At 48.9% G+C, this 19219-nt stretch overlaps 1 protein-coding gene across 1 annotated transcript; it reads right to left on the bottom strand.

Moving 5' to 3' along the window:
• Positions 1-8873: 8873 nt before the first annotated feature.
• Positions 8874-15569, bottom strand: TAC3 (tachykinin precursor 3). The gene is made up of 7 exons (XM_055396607.2): positions 15455-15569; positions 14784-14902; positions 12493-12601; positions 12268-12297; positions 11736-11789; positions 11276-11350; positions 8874-9130 (listed from the first exon to the last, which is right to left on the bottom strand). The coding sequence occupies exons 2-6, from the start codon at positions 14895-14897 to the stop codon at positions 11277-11279; spliced, it is 381 nt and encodes a 126-aa protein (XP_055252582.1). The 5' UTR covers positions 14898-14902; positions 15455-15569; the 3' UTR covers positions 8874-9130; position 11276.
• Positions 15570-19219: the final 3650 nt, after the last annotated feature.

Raw genomic sequence — 19219 nt, 5'->3', positions numbered from 1 at the left:
TGAACAGAGGGCTAGGGGATTAAGTTCTGGCTGGACTCATCTGCTAGCTCAAGCTGAACTGCCCTGGATTGGAACGCCAATTACATTACGAGGCTGACACAGAGTGGAGCTCAGAACTGAGAGGAACTTATTTGTGGCCCTTGGAACAGTGAGAGACAGAGAATGCAAAAGGGTTTGCAGGGACCGTACCTGTTTCTTATTGTCTCTGAAGCCATCAGAGGTCTCCTGCAGTCCTACTGTTGACAGTAAATCTCTTAAAAAACTATTCAACTGAGTAAATTTGAAGGTCTAATAGTCTTTATTCAACAATTCAGGACTGGGCAGCATCCCATTTCAGCATCCCATTTAGCACATAGAAAAGAGCTCTAAAGAACCATACAAAATAGAAGGCTTTTATAGGCAAAAGGGACCAGGAAAAGGAAGTTTCTATCAAAGAGTTGTTAAAAAAAAAAAAAGAAATAGGCACAAAATGGAGTCACTTGTGCTAAGCTCTATGCCAGCAAAACAATCTTAATTGCTGTTTCAGCCTCTCCCAGGAATGTGACTTTTAACCAGTCAATGTGAAACTATCTAGCCAGCACAAGTGAGGTAATCACCTCACAGACACTTACCTTCCCTCAAGGAAGGTGGACTTGTCTGAAACAATCCTTTCTTTTATTTGTGACTTCCTTGTCCCATTCTCTTTCTGCCTCTTAAAACTTCTTCTTTTAACAACTCTTTAGAGCACCTTTCTATTTGCTAGATGGAATGCCGCTTGATTCAAATATGATACAATTAGGAGCTCAGTCATGTTCAACTCTTTGCAACCTCATGGATTGCAGCCCACTAGGCTCCTCTGTCCATGGAATTCTCCATGCAAGAATACTGGAGTGGGTAGGCATTCCCTTCTCCAAGGGATCTTCCCGACCCAGGGATCCAACCCGGGTCTCCTGCATTCCAGATAGATTCTTTACCATCTAAGTCACCAAGGAAGCCCACTTGATTCATAGATCATTGAATAAAGTCAGATCTCCAAACTTAGTTGAATTTTGCTTTTAAACAGAGTGGATTGTCTCAGGCAATCCACTTTTGTCTCCCTTCCTTTAAGTAACTCCAGGTAATTCCAGATTGCCTGGTTAAAGTTCACATTCCTGGGAGAGGCTAAAATTGCAGTTAGGGTAAGCATTAAGTCTTGGATAACTGACATGGTACTTAGTACAAGTGATTCCATTTGGGGCTGTTTCTTTTATTAACACAACCAGTAGACTCCTAAGCTCTAGCATGACTCTGAGACATTAGGCTGCAAGACTTGAGTCTTGGGCCTGTTCTGTCTTTCTGACCAACTGCCTTAACCATCTCTGGAGTGCTGTAAATGTACTTCACATGTTTACAAATCCCCTAAAATTGTAGGTTAAATTTTATATCATTTATACTTGTGATATTGTGATTCATAATAAGAAATATATATATTTGATCTTCACCACCATTTCTAATGGGCTTCTCTGATAGCTCAGTTGGTAAAGAATCTGCCTGCAATGCAGGAGACCCCGGTTCGATTCCTGGGTCGAGAAGACCCCCTGGAGAAGGGATAGGCTACCCACTCCAGTGTTTTGGGGATTCCCTTGTGGTTCATACAGTAAAGAATCCATCTGCAATGCAGGAGACCTGGGTTCAATCCTTGGTTTGGGAAGATCTCCTGGAGGAGGGCATGGCAACCCATTCCAGTACTCTTGCTTGGAGAATTCCATGAATAGAGGATCCAGGTGGGCTACAGTCCATGGGGTCACAAAGACTGGGACACAGCTGAGCAACCAAGCACACCATTTCTAACACAGAACTCCTAAAACAATTGGAAGTTCCTAAGTGATGAGATGGAGAAGGCAATGGCAATCCACTCCAGTACTCTTGCCTGGAAAATCCCATGGACAGAGGAGCCTGGTAGTCTGCGGTCCATGGGGTCATGAAGAGTCGGACACGACTGAGTGACTTCACTTTCACTTTTCACTTTCATGCATTGGAGAAGCAAATGGCAACCCACTCCAGTGTTTTTGCCTGGAGAATCTCAGGGACGGGGGAGCCTGGTGGGCTGCTGTTTATGGGGTCACACAGAGTCAGACACGACTGAAGCGACTTAGCAGCAGCAGCAGCAGCAAGTGATGAGAGCCATAATGATATCTTTAGTTACGTTACTGAGTAACTTTGGGACTGCACCTAAAGATAGAGGCTGGTTGTCAGGAGAAACAATTTTATGATGAAATGGAACTTTTGGTCCCAAGTCTCTGCCCTTCAGGGAGGAAAGAGGAGTGGAGGTTAAATCAGTTATCACTGGTCAGTGATTTAATCAATCATACTTATGTAATGACGCACCCATAAAATCTTGAAAGAACTAGGTTGGAGTGCTTCTGGATTGGTAAAAATGTAGAGATTCAAAGAGAGGAAGGTGGCATGCTCAGAGAGAGCATGGAAGCTCCACACCCCTTTCCTAATAGCTTGCCTCATGCATCTCTTCCATCTGGTGTTCCCAAGTTATATTCTTTTATAATAAACTGGTGATCTGTGAGTAAACAAGTCTCCTGAGTTCTATGAACCACAAGAACAAATCAGCAGAACACAAGGAGAGGGTTGTGGGATCCTCCAACCTGTAGACAGTTAATAACGGGTTTGAGATTGACATCTGCAGAGGTCAAGATGGCAGAGGAGTAGGAGGATGTGGAGTTCATCTCTCCCTACAAATACATCAAGACTACATCTACAAATGGAACATTTCTCACAGAACCCTAGCTGGACACTAACAGAGGACCATGGATGCCCAAAAGGACAAGAAAAATCCCTACATAATGGAGTAGGATGATAAAATGAAAGTGTTAGATGCCTAATCCTGTCCAACTCTTTGTGACCCCATGAACTGTAGCCCACCAGGCTCCTCTGTCCATGGAATTCTCCAGGCGAGAACACTGGAGTGGGCAGCCATTCCCTTCTCCAGGGAATCTTCCCGACCCAGGGATCCAACCCAGGTCTCCTGCATTGCAGGCAGATTCTTTACCATCTGAGCCACCAGGAAGCCCAATAAAAGAAGAAAGGAAAAAGAAGAAAGGAAGGAGGACTGGATCAGTGCCCCTCAAGAGAGGGGCTGAAGGAGTGGTAAGGTTCCTGCATCCAGGGAAGCCCCCTCACCAGCAGAGAGATCAATTGGGACAGAAGGGGAGCTTTGGGGGCTATTGGAGGAGAGTGCAGTAACTCATCTGTGGCAGGCAGAACAGAGTGAGACCTAAACACATGGTCCTTGCCACAGCCCTGAATCCCCCAACCTGAGACATGTATCTGCTAACACACATAGGGACTGGGGGCTGGAACACGAGGTTTGGAGAGCAAACCCAGGGAGAAGGCTGACGTTAGCTGCAAGGAGATAGCCTGAGGGAACGAAAGTGAGGAAATGTGCAACACAGAACACTTGAGGAGGAAACCCTGGCTGCCATAAAAGCAGAGCATCATTGTTGAATGAGGATGGAGCCTCCATTGCAGACTCTGTCCCCACACGCTGCCCCCTGCCTCCCTGGGCACTAAGAAAGGCCCCCACTAGGTCGAGCTTTCTTGTGCCCATGGCCTTCTGCTCCCCTGTGTGCCTGTTACTGCCAGGGCTCCCACAACCTGGGCCACCAGACCACCTCCACACATGCTCCTCACCAGGCAGACTTGTGTGCTCCAGGGCAGCCTTGAAAGTAGGCCCTTGTGGGGTCTGAACCCCAGGGGCTTTGCAACTAAGGAAAAGGCTGAAATCTGTCCTAGCAGCTGCACAAACCCTGAAATGATACCCATGTGGCCGGGTTTGTAAATTCAAGCATCTACAGAACATCTGAATGGGCCACGAGTGCTCCTGCAGCCAAGATGGACCTAGTTTTAGCACCTATAGATTTTGTGGACACATACAAGGAGGGGTTGGACCAGGCTAGAGTTCAAACTCCCCCTATAGCACAGAGAGTCCAGAGCCATGAATACTGGTGTCCTGGGATCTGACTTCAGAGGATCTATGCTAGTGGTCTGGTGAAAATAATGTCTGAGAGACATAGGGTCAATAGCCAGCATACCCAGAGTTAAGGTGGGGCTGAGAGCAGTGCCAACAACAGCGTAAACTGAGAGCTTGCACAATGGGTCAATGGTGACACCAGAAAGCTCACCGACAGGTGAACAGCTCCAGAGGAGGAATGGCAGCGGTTTAGTCGTTCTCTGCCCATGGGGTTCTCCAGGCAAGAATACTGGAGTGGGTTGCCATTTCCTTCTCCAGGGGATCTTCCTGACCCAGGGATTGAACCTGTGTCTCCTGAAGCTCCTACATTGCAGGCAGATTCTTTACTGCTAAGCCAAGCTCACAGCCACCTCAAAACACACCCCTTGACATGGCCCTGCCTATCAGAGGGACAAGACGTGGCTCTACCCACGAGAGGGCAGACATCAATCCCTCCCACCAGGAAGTCTCTACAAGCCCCTGCACCAACCTCCCCCCAACCAAGGTGGGCAGACAAAAGGAACTATGATCTTGCAGCCTACGGAAGAGAGACCATGAATGCAGAAAGTTAGGCAAAATGAGATGACAAATAAGTTGCAAATGAAGGAACAAGAGAAAAACCCACAAGAACAACTAAATGAAGAGGAGATAGGCAATCTACCTGAAAAAGAATTCAGAGTAATGATAACAAAGATGATCCAACATCTTGGGGGCGGGGGGAAAGTGGAGGCACAGATTGAGAAGATACAAGAAATGTTTTACAAATAGCTAGAAGATCTAAAGAAAAAACAGAGATGAATAATATAATAACTGAATTGAAAAATACACTAGAAGGAATCAACAGCAGAAGAACTGAGGCAGAAGAATGAATTAGCGAACTGGGAGACAGAGTGGTGGAAATCACTGCCATAAAACAGAACACAGAAAGAAGAATGAAAAGAACAGAACAGTCTGGGACAATATTAAACGTACCAACATTAGCATTATAGGGGTCCCAGAAGGAGAAGAGAAAGGGACTGAGAAAATATGTGAAGATGTTATAGCCAAAATTTCCCTACCATGAGAAAGGAAGCACCCACTCAAGTCTAGGAAGTGCAGAGAACCCCGTAGAGGATAAACCCAAGGAGGAACATGCCAAGACATATAGTAATCAAACTGACAAAAATTAAACAAAAAAATAATAAAAGCAGCAAGGGAAACGCAACAAATAACATAGAAGGGAATCTCCATAAAGTTTTCAGTTGATTTTTCAGCAGAAATTCTGCAGGCCAGAAGGGAGTGACACAATATATTTCAAGTGATAATTGAAGGGAAAAACTTACAACAAAGGATACGCTACACAGCAAGGCTCTCATTCAGACTTGAAGGAGAAATCAAAAGCTTTACAGACAAGCAAAAGCTAAGAGAATTTAGCACCACCAGACCAGCATTACAACAAATGTTAAAAGGAACTTCTCCAGGTAGGAACGAGACCAACAGCTTAAAGCAACTTTGTACACATGTGGACTACTAAGTCAAAACCTCATGGGAACAGCAAATCCCAAAACTACAATAGATACAAACACAACAAAGAAAAAGTGGACTTCCCTCACGGTCCAGTGGTTAAGAATCCACCTGCCAATGCAGGGGACGTGGTTTTGATCCCTGGTCTGGGAAAATTCCACACACTGCAGGGCAACTAAGCCCATGCACCACAACGACGGAGCCCACACTCTGGAACCCCCACGCCACAGCCGCTGAGCCTGAGTGCAGCACATACCGAAGCCCGTGCGCCCGAGAGCCACGCTTTGCAACAAGAGACACCACCACAATAAGAAACGTGTGCGCCACAACTGGAGGGTAGCCCCTACTCACCTAACTAGAGAAAGCCCTCAGCAGCAGTGGAGACCCAGCACAGCCAAAACTAAACAAATAAAATTGTACAAGAGAAAAGCAAATACCACAGGATATCACTTGTTTGTGGAATCTAGAAAAATGGTACAAATGAACCTGTTTATAAAGTGGAAATTGAATCACAGTGTAGGAAACAAACTTACGATTACCAAGGGGGACAGGGGGAGAAGGACAAATTGGGAGATTGGCAGTGACACATAGACATCGCTCTATACAAACAGGTAACTAATAAGAACCTACTGTATAGCACAGGGAACTTTATTATACTCTGTAATGACCTAGATGGGCTTCCGGGTGGCTCTGACAGTAAAGAATCTGCCTACAATGCAGGAGACCTGCGTTTGATTTCTGGGTCGGGAAGATCCTCTGGAGAATGGAACGGCTACCCACTCCAGTCAGTGTTCTTGCCTGGAGAATCCCCTGGACAGAGGAGCCTGGCAGTCTACAGTCCGTGGAGTCACAAAGAGTCAGACATGACTGAGCGACTAACATTGAACTGAACTGAATGACCTCTATGGGAATAGAATATAAAAAAGAGTGGATATATGTATATGTATAACTGATTCACTTTGCTATACTGCAGAAACTAACACAGCATCGTAACCCAACTATATTCAAATTTAAAATTAATTTCTAAACAAAAATTTTAAAAATTAATAAATAAAAATTAAGAGATTGGCATCTGAGGTTGTTCCATAGGACTGAGTGTTCAATCTGTGGAATCTGATACTATCTCCCGGTAGACAGTGTTGGAGCATTGTTTGTTAGTGTGAGAGATCTCCCCCTCCACACGCATTGAATTGGGTCTAGAAACTTTAATACAAAAGTCTTTGAAGTAAATCACCATGTAATCAAAATAACACAGATGTACAAAACTAAATGGAGAAAAGCCAGGAATTAGGCCAAGGTCTCAACCTCCTTCCAATAGGAAGCAGGCCAGGATTACTTCACACATTCTCCAAGCAAAAAACCAGGAATTGGATTTAAAGCTGGTCTTCATTTCTCCTGGAATCCCCAGTACTGCAGTTTTCATCAGTCCCACCAGAGAGCAACATTTCTGTATGTATGCTCCTACTTGGCAAAGCACTTCTGTCAGGCAAAACACAGGCCTGACTCTCAAGTCTGAGCAGAAGCTTTCATGACCCAAATAAATCCCCCAGACTCTGCAAAACTTATCCCACTTTTAAACAATCTAGGTAGATAATTTTGAAATGCTAACATGATAACTCATTGAGAAAAGCCTTCAAGATTTGGGGTGAGGGTATTCTTTGAAACGTGAAAATGTTAGTCATTCAGTCATGTCTGACTCTTTGCAACCCCATGGACTGTAGCCCTCCAGGCTCTTCTGTCCATGGAATTCTCCAGGTAGGAATTCTGGAGTGGGTCACCACTCTCTTCTCCAGGGGAATCTTCCTGACCCCTGGGCTCAAACGCAGCTCTCCTTTATTGCAGGTAGATTCTGTGGCTTCTAGCAGTAAACCAGACGTCAGAGATGCTCAGGGAAGTGCCCCCACCATGGAACTGTGGGCCCAAAATTGCCCCAGTCAGGTTCTGGGAAGAGAGAACATTCACTGGGGTGAAGGACCTGCAGGAAGAAGTCTCTGGCTCTATGGCCCTGTCTTTTCCCAGCCTTGGGAAAACTGAGCACTGAGTTGAGATCTCCCACACCAATAAGCAATGCTTCAACACTATCTACCTGGAGATAGTATCAGATTTCATAGGATGAAGTTTCAGTCCTACAGAACGCCTCCCATCCCTACATCTCCAGATGCCAATCTTCTAATTTTTATTTATTTTTAACAATTTTATTTATTTTTAAATGCTTTGTACCACCCTTTGTATGAGGGTGGTTCAGGGTCATGGCCAAGGCCCTTGCACTAAGCTAAGGCAGGGAGCCTGAGGACTTCTCAGGCTGTTCTCTTCCATTAGGGTACAGAACCCCCATTTGGGACCAGTGGACTGTGATGGGTGGCACATCCAATTAATAAAAGACACCCACACATACCTCCTTTAAGTGCCTTACATACATTACAGACTACTAGACCACCATTACAGAGGCTGGTAACAGTTGCATTACAGAAGAGTCGAAAATAAACATTTTCCCTTTATAACTAAAGCGACCAGTTAAAGCTCAAGAGATCTTGCTCTCCTCCTTCTCAGCTCCTACAGTAACTTTCCTGTCTGTGTTCCAGCCTAGCAAGATCAGGTGCTGTTTGCTGACCCAAAGCCCTGCTAGCCGGTAAACTCTGTGGGTCACCATCTCATCCCACTACCTGTTGTAGGACCCAAGCCCAATATCTGGGGATGGAGAAATGTAGTGCTACAGATGCGCCCTTCCTTGGGACTGGGTCTTTGCACAGCCATCATCCCCATCTCCCTTCTCTACAGAGTAGGAGTCAGGGGCTAATGTCTCCCAGGCCCATCCTGGAAATACAGAATATCTGGTTTTTCTTTTTTTTAATATTTATCTGTTTACTTGGCTGCATCAGGTCTCAGCTGCAACATGCGGGATCTTTTGTGCGTCATACCAGATATTTCCCTGTGGTGCACGGACTCTTGTGTCACTCGGGCTCAGTAGTTACTGCACGTTGGCTTCATTGCTCCTCAGCACACAGGATCTTAGTTCCCCCACCAGGAATTGAACCTGGGTCTCCTGCATTTCAAAATAGATTCTTAACTACTGGACCACCCTGGAAATCCTTGTTTTTTTCTTTATCTAAAGCTGGTCTGTGAAAGTCTTTGAGTGCTAGAAACCATCTTCCAAATTCATTTATTTCAATCACTAAATAAATCCTCCCATACTAACTATATGAAGCAATGAGTAAGACACTATTGGGAAAATTGACATGTGTACAAAACAAAGAAACTTCCATTTATATATAAGTGTATGTATCATATGTGTGTGTGTGTGTGTGTGTGTGTATGATACAGCCAGAAGAGTCAAGAAAGAGAAAAACCCATCCACCAACCAAATACATCCTATAGGTCATAATATGTAAAAATCCTTTATTATTGAGGAATAGAGAGAGACATCATATATGTAGGACGCTACAGAAATTCCAGGGCAATCTGTAGTCAATGGTTACAGGGACTGGGGATGCTCACAAGGCAGTTTCTGCAGCCAGTGGGACAGAGAGAAGAAGGGGTCAAAGCACAAGAGTGTTACAGGGGTGGGGAGGAGGAAGGGAAATAGAAGCACGTGCATCTAGGGGTGGGTGTCTTCACGATGTAGCCCAGGAGTCCAGGAGTGGAGTGCTGAGGACGAAAAAAAAGATCAGATCACATCTCTGTCCTTAAAACTCCCACCAACCACCCACCAGGGAGGTGGGGGAGAAAGGGAGGGGCCTCTGTAAGGGAACCGTAGAGAGAACGGAAGCCTTAGCCCTCAGCTCTCAATGTAGCCTTTGAACTAGAGGATTGAAAAACTCTCCTAGCTACAGTTGCTTGCGTCTTCCCAGCTGCCGTGTGCATCGCACTACCCATTCATAAACACTGTGTGCGTGGTCTGAGGGGCCCACACAGAAAGACATAGTGGCAAAGTTCATATCATCCTGGCATCCCTATGAGCCAGGCATACACACAGCCCTGTCCAATGCACCTTGGAGCTAATGTTCCCCTGGCCTCACCCAATCCCTCCTCCTCTTTCCAGAAACCTCCCAGAGGAAGGACAGGTCCAGGGATCACTTCGTTTTTCAGCAGTTTCACATGAATGAAATTAGATGGCATGATGATCTGTGTTGATCCATCTCATCTAATCTTTACACGCCAGCCCCCAGGGGCCTTGAGACTATTCTCCTCAGTACCTAACAGGTTCAGAATGCACCATCTGTGGTGAGATTATGAGGGCTGCAATTATGAGCCCAGTCCCTCCGAAAAAGCCTAGATTCACCAGAAAGCATTACAAGTAGATTTCTATAATGTGCTTGTTTCTGCCATTTGTATAAAATACTATGGCAAAATTGCACTGTAATTATCTTTACGGCCAATGCGTAACGTTGGGGAGAGTATATCACCCGGATATAGCTGCCCGTATAATTATCTGGCCGTGGGCAAAACAACCTAATGAGAGCAAAATGATACAGTAAGTACCATGTAATCAGCGAGTTACAGTTATTACAGCTTTTTGTGCCCCCTCGCCCAACACTGAATGGGGGGCACAGTCATGACTCTGGGCCTGGGAGTCATGCACAGGCAGTCTCATTGAGAGCCAGCTCCTGGTCCTTGGGTCTCCCTTGAGACCAATGAGAGGGGGTAACAGGGCCGCAGGGAGAGGGACAGGAGTCTCTAGGAAGACAGAGGCTTCCTGACCCCTCTCTTTGCCTCCCCCGACACCTTTCTTGGGAAGCCGGTGCAAAGAAAGCCATCAGGGAGCTGCTATTGCTATGTGTGGGAAGCTGGTGTCAAGGCAGATGGTTCTGCATTTTGACAAGACACTTCCCCCAGGGGGACTCACGTTCGCATACCAAGTGGAAGAACTGTCAGCCCACTCAGGCCTAGGGTCCAGCCCAGACAGCTTCAGACAGACAGACCAGAGCCCACCGAGGCAACACTGGAACCTTCCCTACACCTCCCAGACTGCAACGGTCACAATTAAGCCAAGGTACAGTACTGCATGCCAGGCACTGTTCTGAACACTTGACCTAGACTCAAAGCAACAGCCCTGTGAGATAATATTATCATCCCCACTTTTCAGATGAGGAAACAGAGGCACAGAAGGATTATGTAACCTGGCCAAGGGACACAGCTAGTGAGTGACAGACCCAGGAGTCAAACTCAGGCCATGCTCTTATTCATTACTCTACGAGTGATTACGATACAGTTTCCAACCACTCCCCATTAGATTTCAGAGTCTTTTTTTTTTGCATTTCTAGAAGGAAATGCAAGAATCATCCTTGCAAAGAACTTTATAGTGGACCCGATAACCCAAAATTCAGGATGATCTGGACGGTTTCAGCCTCCCTGGGAAGCAAAATGCTTCACATGCGAATAAATGTGGTACCTATAATTATCCAATAATGATCTCTCCATCTTTTGCACAAATCACAAGAGAATAGAGTCCAAACAACGGAAGTTGTCCATCAAAGAAACCCCAGGGGAAAACCTCCCCTTGCCATTTCCCCCCACTCACTCCTGCTCAATCGTAAGCCGGGATCCATGAGGCTGGAAAGAGATGAGAAAGAGGGGTACGTGTGTCTGTGCGTTTGTGTGTTTTTCTGTGGGCACACACGCATGTGTGTGCGGTCACAGACAAGCACACACTTCTAAGTGTTGGGATGTACTTAGGGCATTAATTATGAGCATTGATGCCCATAGCATCAGAGGAAATGATCCTCTGGCAATGCCCCTCCTACCCCGCCACATACCCACAATCCCCTCTCCTCGCCCTGAGTAAGTCCTTACCTCATTCCACACTGGGGGGGTACTTGAAGGTGCCAAAGCTGGGGGTGTTTTCTTGGTTTATATCAACAGGAGTGTCTGGGGGGATGTAAAGAATGTAGTTAGGAGGGATTTTTCTGACTATGACCTTCACCCTAACTCAAAAGCAAAGGGCTGGCTATGCAGGACAGCTTTGGAAGACAGAGTTAGGAAGAAGAGGGGCTCTCTGTTTGGGAAACGGGGGAGGGAGCAAGCAAAGCCTTTCTGACGCTTTCCCAACTGCAGCAGGACCTTCTTAGAAAGGTCTCTCCGCTTTGCTCCTGGGGAGGGCTGGACTGTGGGTCCAAGCTTATTGAGTAGAAGGGGTGGAGGAGCCCTCACTGTAGCTAGGGAAAGTCCGGTCTTTCCCCCTGCTGACAAACATGAAGCAGGTGACTCCTGCTACACCTTTGCCAGCACCCCAGCCCTTCCACCACACTCCTACCTGGCTGGAGGTTCCTCTTGCCCATGAGACCCACAAAGAAGTCATGCATGTCACCTGCATAAAAAGGGCCAACATGGTCAACCATCACGATGAGGGGTTGATACATTTCCCCAGACAGGCGTCGAGACTTCTGAGGCTGGGTTCTGGTCTCTGCTTCTGTGCCTCCTCACAGTTAGCAGGCCGTCCCCTTAGTCCGCCCTCTCTGTCTACCTCCCTCTCCCCCATCTTTCAAGAGCTCTCTAAAATTCTCCCACCCAGCAGGTGCCTGATATAGAATCTTCACAGCCACCAAGACATCCTCTCGACTCGCACTACCACGCCCGAGGAGGAAGACCTCACCAGGCCCCTCACACCTGCTTCCTCTGGCGCCCCGGGGCCTCTCACACTCTGTGGAGGCTGGCTGAACAGTTGCAGCTGGGATGCTGTTTGCACCAGTGGAACCGGGGCCAGCCAAAATAGTCACTGGGCCCTGTGTCCGTGGAGCTCTGGGCAAGTGATCAGCAGAGGTCAGGAGGGAGAGGAGGCTACTCACGTTTCTGGGGAAGTGGCGACTCCTTAGGACCTGTGAAGCAAGAACAAGCATGTAACTGGGGAATGGGACCTGCAAAGAGACGACTGGAGGGGGTTCAGATCACAACCCTCAATCATTCACGAAGCCATCTCCAGTTTCCTTCCCGCCTGAAGGGTCTCCCAGGCCTATTTAACCTTCAGAATCCCGCCCCCCCCACACACCCCTTTCCCTGGGGCTGTGTCCCACCTACGCTGGCCTTGCTCAGCATCTTGAGCAGTCCATCCAGGGAGACCACGCGGCTATCGTAGAGTCTCCGGAGCAATGATGGGGGCAGCTGGTAGACAGCTGAGTCCTTCTGTGGGGGAGAGACAAAGAGGGCCAAGAAGGAGGCTCACCCCCAGTCCTCTCACTCTTCTCCCACAAGAAGTGGCCTCTTCCTGAGCTCATTACAGCTGAACCTGGCATCCTAGTTCTTTCCGGATTTCCTCTGGTTCACACTAGAAGAGAAGTGGGCTCTCAAATTGTGGTCCGTGGACTAGCAGCTTAACCGCTGGGAGTATTTTAAAAATACCTAATCTTGGTCCTATACCAGACCAACTGAGACAGAATCTGAGCCTTAACCAGGCTCCCAGGTGATTCATAGACACAGCAAGATTTGGGAAGCACGTGTAGAGGGATCATATTGGGTATCCCTGTAGGCCGACCAACTGTCCCAGTTTGCCCAGATGTGTGGGGCTTTCAGTGCTCAAGCTGGGACAGTCCTGGGAAAACCAGGACAGTTGGTCATGCTATCGCCCAAGCTCAAAGGGAACAGACTCCTGGGGCCCCCTCGCAGCTCCTGCCACCTCTCAGTGAAAAGGACCTTTGGTTCTTTTCACCCTGGCACATCCGGAACCGGTCTGACCAAGGATAATCGAGTGAGCCAGGAATTTCCGAGAAACGTTCGTCAGACAGAGCTAGTATCCTCTGGTCTGTGCTCCATGATTGAGCCACAGACAGGACTTGGTCCTGGGGACAGGTGGGTGTAGGCAACCGGGGCCACCAGCCATCCTGGAACTGCCTCACTCTCCACTGAGTCCGTGGGTGTTTCTCTCCCTGTGCTTCCCACCACCTCTCCCTCTCTTTTCTTTTCCATTGGTTTCCACCTGTAGTTTTCTGTCTCTGTCCCCACCACCCCGGATTTAGAATTTCAGAAGGCAGCATGCTCAGAATGAAGCCTCTTCTCCTCCACAACTGAACCCCATTGTAGCCCTGCTGCTGAGCAGGGGTTCTTAATCATCTTGGTGGTTTCACACATGCCAACCTGGCTGCCCAGGCACACATACATCCTACCCCCATCTCATCCCAAATTCTCTCATCCTCATGGACCTATAGGGAGAAGGGGCAGGAAGGCAATCTCTCTTTTACTGGACAAGAGGGGCAAGGTCGCAAAGCACATTTGTCTCAGAGTAACAGTCCCAAATATTCCGTCTCCAGCTGGAACTTTGGCTCCAAACACAGTGTCCAGCCTCTGTCTGGCACTTGCTCTGTGTTTTTTGAACTGGCTCTGGTCTTTTGGAGCCGGTGCAGTGGCTACCACCTGCAAGGTTGCCAACCCATCATGCCTTGGGACACCCCACCAGCTGGACAAAAGCTAATGATGTCTCTCTTTGCCCAGCCCACAGCTTCCCACGCAACTACTTCCCCAAATTGTTCAAATACTCTGCGCACCTCCTGTAATAAGATGCTAAACAGATCCAAGCTGGAGAGGCAGTTAGACTTCACACGCTGAATTTGTAATAAGTTCCACCTGTAATCATCTTAAAAGCACTTGTACCAATATAATTGCTGTCTTTTCAAAACCTCGAAAAGACTTCCTCCTTGTTCTCCCCCAGTATCCCTATTCTGACAACTCCTGTTCTTTTTCTTAGAGCAACTTCAGAAATTGGGGCCCAACTTGTTTTGTGATTTTTTGTTTCCTATCCTGGCTAAGCAGAGGCTAGAAGGGGACATGGGATAGGAGGAAAGAAAGGGTTGGGATCTTAGGGGCACCTGAGGTTATTGGGGGTGGAAGAGCAGGGGATAAGGGAATTTATGTGAATTTTTAAAACAACATAATACATAAAACTGACAGGTAACAAAGAATACAAACGACTATTTGGGAGAGAAATTCTGACTGTTGCATACCATCCAGGGAGTGAGGAAGACCTGCCCCCCTGCAAAGGGACAGAACCTGAGCTGGACTCAGGGAACCTGAGACCACCTTTTCCAGCACCATCCACTCACCAGGTCACCAGACAATCAAACAAACAACGTATCAGTGGGGCACCTTTTACGTACAAGGTGTCAAAGACATGCAGAGGGACAGAGACACTGACAGACATACTGGGAGAACATGAGGCCCCCAGAGAGGCTGCCCTGCCTCTGGTGGGTAATCCAAGTAACTCTCCACCCTCCCAGCCCACCTTCCTCCTTCAGAGGTGGGACAGGCAGACTGTGGCCCCCATGATGGTGTCTGGTGTTCTGCCAGGGTGCGCAAACCAGAGAGGGAGCCTTACCTTGCTGTGACCCTCACCGGGCACCACCTGCTCCTGTGACTCCTCACAGACCGCACCAAAACTCCGAGCCGAGCCGACGGCCAGGACGACTGCAAACAGCAGGGCGCTGCGCATGATGCCTAGGAGGACAGAGAGACAGGACAGGGGAGGCAGGGAGGAGGAGGACACAACACAGGGGCAAATGCAGGAGGCGTTCACCACCAGGACCCGGCCTCCCCAGCCCCCAACTCTCCCACCCCAGCCTTGGTCAGGGAGAGTCTCTGAGCTGAAGGGGCTCAGTCTCCCTGCCCCATCACATGTTCCCCCAGTCTGCACACCTGGCAATGAGCAATGGCGCAATAATGCCGGGGGCTCCAGCTCCCAGGGAAGATAATAGACTGATGGGACCTGCGCGGGTCTATTTCGTGCGTCAGCTAAAGGAGGGATCCTGAATGCTATTTTCCAGCCCTAGATACCCTAAGACTTAGGCCAAAACTTTCTAAATATTGGAAGAATCAGTCTGTACCCACAGGCTTCAGGCATCACTACATCAACCCGTATCGCCTCTTTCTGCTCACCTGCCCAGTAGCCCACTCCCTGATCAAAGGCTGCCACCTTTATTCCCTCCTGACTCCACCCCTGTCCTCTGATGCCAGCTCCTATCCATCCAACATTCTCTGGCTTGTGCCTACCTGTGGAACAGCTTGGAGCCTGGGACAGATGGTCTAGCAGGATCAGGGAGCTGGCCGGAAGCACTGCCCGCTCCCCACAAACGCTGCTGGTGCTGCTGTGAAGAGAGAAACAGGGAGTGGAGGGACCGGGGAATGTGGCAGGAACTCCGGCCCAGCTCCCTGATAAAGGCTCTGGGAGGGTCTGGGGGAGCCGGGGGAGGGGCTGAGACTCACCAATCCCAGGGTGGCTGGCGGGGCGGGAGGCTGTTGGGGGTGAAGGGGGATATAGGCTGCAGACACGCGGCACATACACACACACACCACATACCCAGCAGTGAGCTGAGGTTATCCAGCAACTCACAGTCCAGCAGCCCTGGAGCTGGGCGCACTAAGGGATGATGTCGCTTATGCAACTCAATAGATGAGGTCCCTGGGCTCTTTCTCCTCCATGTCCATGCACCAGCTCTTTGCCCTTTAAACTTCCAGCCTCAACTGCCAGGCCAAACCAATTTCTGGCAGATCCTTCTCTGCCCTCCCCCCCCCACCACTAGGATGAACAGGATCCTGTCCCGGAGGATTGGGAGGTGAGTCTGGCACCTCTCTAGTCTTCAGCTGTCCCTCTGTCCTCCTCCCAGCTGGAGCTGACCCATCGCACTGGCCCTTAAACCTCTTAGGGTCAGCACTTCTCCCCAGTGGCTAGTGCAAAACCTCCAGTGTCTGCCTCCCTCCATCACCTCTCCAGGGCCAGCGCCCCTCCCCCGGGCCTGCCACCCCATTTCTTGACCCATGAATCAGCCTGACGTTATTGCATCCTTCCAGGGTTCTCACTTCTATCATTCCTGCTGTCATCTCTGAGAGGAGGAACAGAACGCCACGGCTAAGCTGTTTGCCTCGCCCCCGCTCCAGCACTGATCTCTTAATTGCTTCTTTTTCTCCTTTGTTATGTTTATACCCCCACTCTGTCTCCCAACAACTCAGGCACCTTCTCCCCTGAACTTTCAAGCCTCTAGTTCTTGCCCCACAGTTGAGAGGCTTCACTGTGCTCACTTCAGCCCCCCAAGGTAAGAGAGCCCAAGGGGAGGGTCAGAGTCAGGAGAGAAAGAATGCCGCCATAGGAGATGAGGGGAGGTGAAGTGAAAGTCGGCTTCGGAGCAGTCATCACTCTCAGTGTTTATTTATAATGGAGGAAGAATTTGAACATCTGCAAGGTACTTCGGCAGAGAACAATTCAACTGATTTTCATCACCTCCACTGTGTGAGTAGGAAACATTCCTATTTTCAGATGAGGGAACTGAGGCTCAAAAAGTTGAGTCACATGTTTCAGGACATGTAGTTCCTGGAGAACGGCCTCAAGTCCAGGTGTTTCTCACTCCCAACCTCCCCTTCATTGTACTGCACTGGTCTATACTTTGACCAGTAAGGGGAGAGTTAGGTCCCCCAGAGGGGTGGGGGTGCACCTCCCGAAAAGACCTAGAGATTGGGACTGGGTACTCTTCTATATCTTGGGATTTGGAAGAGAATCATAGCTCTGTTGCATATTTATTACAACGGTTCCTGCTCACCAGCACCTTTCCCAATCACCCTATTTAAAGTTACTACCACTAGGGACTTCCTTGGCAGTCCAGTGGTTGACTCTGAGCTCCCAATGCAGGAGCACAGGTTCAATCCCTGGTTGAGAAACTAAGGTCCCACATCCCTCTCGGCTTGGCCAGAAAATTTTTAATAACATTACTACCACTTTATTCTCCATATCCCCTCATTTCTTTTCTTCATACATTACATCAAACATACTACAAATTTACTTTTAATGTCTGTCTACCTCACCTCCCACCAGAATGTCAGCTTTACAAGGGCAAGGACTTTTCATCTGTTTGCTTTGGATTCCTAGTTCTGTAGTGTTTGGCATATAATAGGTACTCAATAAAAATTTATTTATAAAACAAAAAAGGTAGCCTGAGTCTAGCTTCTTGCATTGCAGCCCACAGTGTGGATCTTCCATAAAGCCTCTCAAGCATTGCTAGAGTCCTGAAATGTCTCTTTCCCCAGCCCACCCACCCTTGGGCTTGGGCCACACTAAGAAGTCATTCTGGCTGCACGGGACTCCAGGTTCATCCCCAAGTGAGGGCAGCAGCTAGGTCTTGTTCCTGCGTGCTCATCTGGTCATTGTCCGACTCTTTGAGACCCCATGGAATTACGTGAGAGGCCACTGGGGCCTCATGTAATTACCCAGCTAATTACATGGCTCTCTGGGGAAACCATGGCCCCGGACTCAGGGTTGGGATAAAGGGCAGAAGGGGAAGACTGTTTGCATGTAAATAATATGACTGGTTCATGCCTTTGAGAAGTTCAGGTGCTATTTTTAATTGGACCTGGACATCTCCCACCTCCTCCCCTCCTCTCCTCCCACCAATCTGGAAAAGGAGGTCCAAGCCATACAGGTTGGAGGAATTAGGGGTGCAGGAAGAACATATTAGATGAGGGTCAAGGACTAAAGTCTCCTGGGTCCTATCTCTATGTCAGCCTCCTGCCCCACCCCCACCCCATTCATCCCTGCCCCCACGCCCTGGTACCAGGGAAGCAAGGCTTCAGCAAAGGTCCAACATGAATAATGTCCTTTGATGATAAGGCATCTCACAGGATGGCAGGAGCCAAGGATGGGGGGAGCAAGGGAATGGCAGGGAGAATTGATCACCCCTTGATCTCTGGGATTAGCAAAGACTTGAAAGAGCTGGTGCTAAGTCAGAGAGGTGATGAAGGAGGGAGGCAAGGACAGGCTGGGCTTCACTTTGCCCACAGATTCATATGCAAATAGCATGTAAAGCAGGTACTGCAGCTACAAAGAAGCTGGGTGTTTTTTCCTTTGAACACTTGTGACTTGAGCCACATCTCAGACACTGTCACTGGCCTAGAGAGCAGAAACCCTGGAAGGATCCCCTCTGGGGCTTGCCCCTCTCTTTACTGCTGATTCAGGTTGGAGGTGAGGCCAGGAAATGGGGGAGCTGAGATGAGCCGAGCTGGTCAGCCCATCCCGGGGCTCGAGGTGGAGCATGTGCTTGTGCGCACGAGATGGCCTGTGTGTGTCCACCACGCGCACAGCTTGCGGGGCGACACGTGGACCCCTCCAACATCCTAGAGGGGTGCTGCGGGATGCCATGGGAGGGGCCAGAGCCACAGGTGACAGTGGGTGGAGAGATACCGGTGAGGAATGGAAGGATGCCAAATCCCGTGGCCAGGACACAGCTGGGAGACAACCTGCAGCACGAGGAGTAGGAGTCCCTCAGAGCCTGGGGCAGAATGGGGCCGAGCCAGCAGGGCTGAGCAAGAGCTGGTTTGTGCCATGAGACCAGAATGACTCCTCGTTGGGGTTAGGGGAGTGCTGGGATGACTTGTGCCTATCGGAGGCTGAAACAGCCAAGACTGAGAGAGTTGGACTGGTGATGGGGAGTGGGAGGCAGAACTTCGGCTTCTCCCATCATGATGGAGCCACTTCAAGCCCTATGACAAGGGTAGGGAAACAGCCCCTATAGGCTTCAGAGGATGAAAACACATGAATTCCAGAAGAGAAGAGAAGCAGAGACAGGAAAGAGGAGGAGGGAGGGAGAGATGGGAGAGTAAAGAAGAGAGGATCCCCACATGCCTTCCTTAGCCTAGCATCCATCCACATGACTGACAGGGGAGGACAGGAAGGTTAGGAACCCTCCCCCCCACCCTCCCCCCATCCCTAGCCCAGAGGGCTGACAGTGCCTTCAGCCCTGGGAAAGGAAAAGCAGGATAGGGAGCAGCAGC

The sequence above is a fragment of the Moschus berezovskii genome, chromosome 6, assembly GCF_049115385.1.
Source record: "Moschus berezovskii isolate FMDL1 chromosome 6, NW_MosBer_1.0, whole genome shotgun sequence".
In the NCBI taxonomy this organism is placed as follows: Eukaryota; Metazoa; Chordata; class Mammalia; order Artiodactyla; family Moschidae; genus Moschus; species Moschus berezovskii.
The sequence above is the reverse complement of the archived record's forward strand: the minus strand, read 5'-3'. Positions and strand labels throughout refer to the sequence as shown.